Genomic DNA, 6305 nt, shown 5'->3' on the forward strand with positions numbered 1-6305 from the left:
CTCAGTACTTCAACTAGCTTGTACCCCTGCACATTGACTCAATACCTCAACTACCTCGTACCCCTGCACATTGACTCAGTACCTCAACTACCTCATACCCTGCACATTGACTCAGTACCTCAACTACCATGAACCCCTGCACATTGACTCAGTACCTCAACTACCTCATACCCCTGCACATTGACTCAGTACCTCAACTACCTCGTACCCCTGCACATTGACTCAGTACCTCAACTACCTTGTACCCCTGCACATTGACTCAGTACCTCAACTACCATGAACCCCTGAACATTGACTCAGTACCTCAACTACCTCATACCCCTGCACATTGACTCAGTACCTAAACTACCTCGTACCCCTGCACATTGACTCAGTACCTCAGCTACCATGAACCCCTGCACATTGACTCAGTTCCTCAACTATCTGTACCCCTGCACATTGACTCAGTACCTCAACTACCTCATACCCCTGCACATTGACTCAGTACCTCAACTACCATGAACCCCTGCACATTGACTCAGTTCCTCAACTATCTCGTACCCCTGCACATTGACTCAGTACCTCAACTACCCCGTACCCCTGCACATTGACTCAGTACCTCAACTAACATGAACCCCTGCACAATGACTCAGTACCTCAACTACCTCGTACTCCTGCACATTGACTCAGTACCTCAACTACCTCGTACCCCTGCACATTGACTCAGTACCTCAACTACCATGAACCCCTGCACATTGACTCAGTTCCTCAACTATCTTGTACCCCTGCACATTGACTCAGTACCTCAACTACCTCATACCCTGCACATTGACTCAGTACCTCAACTACCTTGTACCCCTGCACATTGACTCAGTACCTCAACTACCTCATACCCCTGCACATTGACTCAGTACCTCAACTACCTCGTACCCCTGCACATTGACTCAGTACCTCAACTACCTCGTACCCCTGCACATTGACTCAGTACTTCAACTAGCTTGTACCCCTGCACATTGACTCAATACCTCAACTACCTCGTACCCCTGCACATTGACTCAGTACCTCAACTACCTCGTACCCCTGCACATTGACTCAGTACCTCAACTACCTCGTACCCCTGCACATTGACTCAGTACCTCAGCTACCATGAACCCCTGCACATTGACTCAGTTCCTCAACTACCTCGTACCCCTGCACATTGACTCAGTACCTCAACTACCTCGTACCCCTGCACATTGACTCAGTACCTCAACTACCATGAACCCCTGCACATTGACTCAGTTCCTCAACTATCTCGTACCCCTGCACATTGACTCAGTACCTCAACTACCCCGTACCCCTGCACATTGACTCAGTACCTCAACTAACATGAACCCCTGCACAATGACTCAGTACCTCAACTACCTCGTACTCCTGCACATTGACTCAGTACCTCAACTACCTCGTACCCCTGCACATTGACTCAGTTCCTCAACTATCTTGTACCCCTGCACATTGACTCAGTACCTCAACTACCTCGTACCCTGCACATTGACTCAGTACCTCAACTACCTCGTACCCCTGCACATTGACTCAGTACCTCAACTACCTGAACCCCTGCACATTGACTCAGTACCTCAACTACCATGAACCCCTGCACATTGACTCAGTTCCTCAACTATCTTGTACCCCTGCACATTGACTCAGTACCTCAACTACCTCGTACCCCTGCACATTGACTCAGTACCTCAACTACCATGAACCCCTGCACAATGACTCAGTACCTCAACTACCTCGTACTCCTGCACATTGACTCAATACCGGTCCTCCTTGTAGTGTGTATAGCCTTATTATTATCGTATTTCTTTACTCTGCGTCATTGGGAAATGTTTTTTAAGTAAGCATTTCAAGGTAATCTCTACTTTTGTTGAATTTGACATTTGATTTGTTTTGACGAACCTTGCACATATCGTGGTTATTATTTTTCATGACAGTACAATATACTCAACGGGGGAAAAAAGAGAAAAGGATTTTGCCAGTGTCAAACACATGAGGACTGTTCTGGTAAACTGTAACTTATTCCAAAGGATCTAGTTGTGGTTTACATTGCAGAACTCTGACAGTCAGGCTTATCAGAGCATGGTTTAAAATAGCCCAACTTTGTTGGATCTAATCTGTGGAATAAAAGCGCATAGATGAGACATATTTGTATGACAATATTAATCTGTTATACACAGTATACTGTGTTTATTACCATAGCTGTTACAGTTTTCCTCCGTTGAAAGAGAGTCGGACCCAAATGCAGCGTGGTTAATTCGATACATCTTTAATGAATGATGAAACGAACAATACAAAAACAACAAACGGACCGTGAAAACCTCTACAGCCTATCTGGTGACAACTAACACAGAGACAGGAACAATCACCCACCGAACACTCAAAGAATATGGCTGCCTAAATATGGTTCCCAATCAGAGACAACGAGAATCACCTGCCTCTGATTGAGAACCTCCTCAGGCAGCCATAGACTTTGCTAGAACACCCCACTAAGCCACAATCCCAAAACCTACGAAAAAACCCCATACATAAACACACCACAAAATAAACCCATGTCACCCCCTGGCCTGACCAAATAAATATAGAAAACACAAAATACTAAGATCAGGGCGTGACAATAGCTATCTAAGAGTAAGACAGGGTTATGACTTTATAATCAAAGTCAACTTAATAAGGTTATGTTTTTTTTAAATGTAATTATTCAGCAGAATTAGGCATTATACATACAGTTTGAGAATGTGATAGAGTTTTAATCTCTTCCCTATGTTTGTGGAATTTGGCGGTCCTCGTGCTTTTTAAGGATGCAATAGGGTAGCAATGTCTTCTTCCCTCGATAATGGAAGTTAACCCTAATTTGCTATAATTCAGTGTCAACGATGTGTCAACCTGTTTATCCTGATCCACTCTGTATATGCACGTCACAGTGCTGATGCCTTAGTTAAGTCTTCATTCTTCGATCCATAGACAACTCTGATTTTTGGTCCAGAAGAGGAACAAGTCATATAAACCCACAGGTTAGTTAAAATATATATATATATATATATATATAGGACATATATATATATATAGGACATATATATATATATATATAGGACATATATAGGACATTGACACATTCTGGTTATCTCCCTCCTTAACCAGGAGGTTTAGAGGACATGTCACACTATAAGTATAATTTGCATAATTGCTATTATCCAATATGTTTAAATGTAGCTCCTTATTTCTTCATTAAAACACAAGCCTTGCATGCAGTCCCAGAAGGTGTAGAAAACCACATCCAAACCAACCAATTGGTTGAGGATGAGGAAGAGGATAAAGATGAGGAGGGCGGATGACGAGAGGCAAAGAGGTGCAGGTGTCTACAGGTGTCTCCTGATTAAGTGTAATGTGGCAGCCCTCCCCTTCCTTATCTCTCCGGTGCTCCTCGTGCTTCTGGGCTGCACAGCGTGGCAGCAGAGCTCCGTAATGAGCTGCTCAGCAACACATTGGATGCCCTGGAGTACAGTCCCTACAGAGGCATAATGAGTACTCCAGTGTACCGTACACCAGCTCTCCACTGCCTGCCAAGGGCCCTGAGCCTGCCTTCCCTTCAGACATACACCAGCTCTCCACTCCCTGCCAAGGACCCCGAGCCTGCCTTCCCTTCAGACATACACCAGCTCTCCACTGCATGCCAAGGGCACTGATCCTGCCTCATCTCAGACAATGGCACCAGGGTGGGCATGGCTTGTTCTCTTTATTCCTTTCGGGCCCCCCCCCCAGGGGTTGCATGATTGAAGGTTGAAGTGGTAGGAGGGATGGCCTGTAGCCTGAGGTGGGCATCCAGTCACCTCACACACACAGAGATAGAGCAAGGGAGATAGGGAGAGAGGAAGGGAGGGAATATGAGAGAGGCAGAGGAGTCATGGAGAGCAGGAGAGAGAGAGAAAGACAGAGGTGGAGTGAGAGATAGAGTCATCGAGAAAGGGAGAAAGATGGAGAGAGGCACTCTTTAGTCAGACCACAGTCCTTTTGTTGGTGTTTGTGTGTATTTGTGTGTTTTAAGGAGTAGCACTGCTGTGCTCTGACTCTCTTACGTTTCCAGGAAGGGAGATGAGGATCACAGGACTGTGATGACCATGAACCAGTCCTTTTGACTTTTAAGTCATCCTGAGAAGAAGATTCTGAGACTGTTTCTCAAGAAAACGCATATTCATGAAGATGATGCATTGGGGATGCTTTAATGCATCCCTCTGATTAAACTCACTATTTCAATATAATTTGAATAACAATTAGCTATATTCCTCGATTTTATTTGGTGGTGAAATAAAGAGAAAGATCATTGCACACGTCGTGACGACGCATTCGTTATTATTATAATTCAATATTAAAACACTATTAATTATGCTGTGAAATATTTCAGGAAAATGAATCATTTCCACCCAGTTCAGCCTGGCACAGAGAAGTGCTGAATGTTTCTGTGGGTGTATGTGTAGGTTCTGGGGTGAGTGTAAGCACAATACCGTAGGTGAAGCTTGGCTTGCATAAATGAGATTCAGAAGACATAAAAATAAAAATAAAACATTTTTTGATATAAAATAACGTGATTTATTCATTGTGTTAAGGATTGGGCAGTCAGTGGACCTGTCTTCTTTATGTTCTCTTTATTCTAATTGTCCTGTATTTTAATGAGTTTGACGTCATGTCTTTTGTCTTCAATAGAATTTATGTTGGCCACGAACCGTCTTTTCACCAACGCCCTCATCTGGGAATCGGGATTACATAGTCATTATCTTGTGAGGATTAAGGATTTGTCTCAAAAACAGAGTGGTGCTGCCTAACACAAGGAAATCACAACAGGATGTTACAAAGTCTATTGTTCATATCCCAATAGTAATAGTAATAATAATAAAAACTCTTACAAAGACAGGGGGAAGTGCTTCTGAACAAAGGGAGTATTTTTGTTTTTGGGTGGAGGATTAAAAAAATAGAACAGCAAATATTTATGACCTCAGATGTCAAAGGTCAACGGCAATTTGGTATTACGTTGAAGATACAATTACACCAAATACAAACTAAGTTGTGTGGGATATTAAACACCAAATGTATAACTGTGCTTACAAGGACATGGTACTGCTGCCACTGTGCTCTGTGCTCTGCTGCTGGCAAACCTGTTAATATTAAATACATGTTGGTGCGGCCACTGTGCTCTACTGCTGCCACAGTGCTCTACTGCTGCCACAGTGCTCTACTGCTGCCACAGTGCTCTACTGCTGCCACAGTGCTCTACTGCTGCCACAGTGCTCTACTGCCACAGTGCCACAGTGCTCTACTGCTGCCACGGTGCACTACTGCTGCCACAGTGCTCTACTGCTGCCACAGTGCTCTACTGCTGCCACAGTGCTCTACTGCTGCCACAGTGCTCTACTGCTGCCCCTCTACTGCTGCCAGTGCTCTACTGCTGCCAGAGTGCCACAGTGCTCTACTGCCACAGTGCCAGAGTGCTCTACTGCTGCCACAGTGCTCTACTGCTGCCACAGTGCTCTACTGCTGCCACAGTGCTCTACTGCTGCCACTGTGCCACAGTGCTACTGCTGCCACTGTGCTCTACTGCTGCCACAGTGCTCTACTGCTGCCACAGTGCTCTACTGCTGCCACAGTGCTCTACTGCTGCCACAGTACTCTACTGCTGCCACAGTGCTCTACTGCTGCCACGGTGCACTACTGCTGCCACAGTGCTCTACTGCTGCCACAGTGCTCTACTGTGCTCTACTGCTGCCACAGTGCTCTACTGCTGCCACAGTGCTCTACTGCTGCCCCAGTGCTCTACTGCTGCCACAGTGCTCTACTGCTGCCAGAGTGCTCTACTGCTGCCACAGTGCTCTACTGATGCCACAGTGCCCTGCTGCCACAGATGCCACTGTGCTGCTCTGCTACTGCTAACCCAGTGCTCTACTGCTGCCACAGTGCTCTACTGCTGCCACAGTGCTCTACTGCTGCCACAGTGCTCTACTGCTGCCACTGTGCTCTACTGCTGCCACAGTGCCACAGTGCTACTGCTGCCACAGTGCTCTACTGCTGCAACAGTGCTCTACTGCTGCCACAGTGCTCTACTGCTGCCACTGTGCTCTACTGCTGCCACTGTGCTATGCTGCCACAGTGCTCTACTGCTGCCACAGTGCTCTACTGCTGCCACAGTGCTATGCTGCCACAGTGCTCTACTGCTGCCACAGTGCTCTACTGCTGCCACAGTGCTCTACTGCTGCCACAGTGCTATGCTGCTGCCACAGTGCTCTACTGCTGCCACAGTG

The 6305-nt window shown here is 46.1% G+C and overlaps 1 protein-coding gene across 1 annotated transcript; it reads left to right on the forward strand.

Annotated features, from left to right (window-relative positions):
- The first annotated feature begins 5182 nt into the window (after window positions 1-5182).
- Window positions 5183-5884, forward strand: LOC121847035 (keratin-associated protein 16-1-like). Its single transcript, XM_042326333.1, has one exon. It carries the CDS (start codon window positions 5183-5185, stop codon window positions 5882-5884), a length of 702 nt encoding a protein of 233 aa, XP_042182267.1.
- Window positions 5885-6305: the final 421 nt, after the last annotated feature.

The sequence above is a fragment of the Oncorhynchus tshawytscha genome, linkage group LG08, assembly GCF_018296145.1.
Source record: "Oncorhynchus tshawytscha isolate Ot180627B linkage group LG08, Otsh_v2.0, whole genome shotgun sequence".
In the NCBI taxonomy this organism is placed as follows: domain Eukaryota; kingdom Metazoa; phylum Chordata; class Actinopteri; order Salmoniformes; family Salmonidae; genus Oncorhynchus; species Oncorhynchus tshawytscha.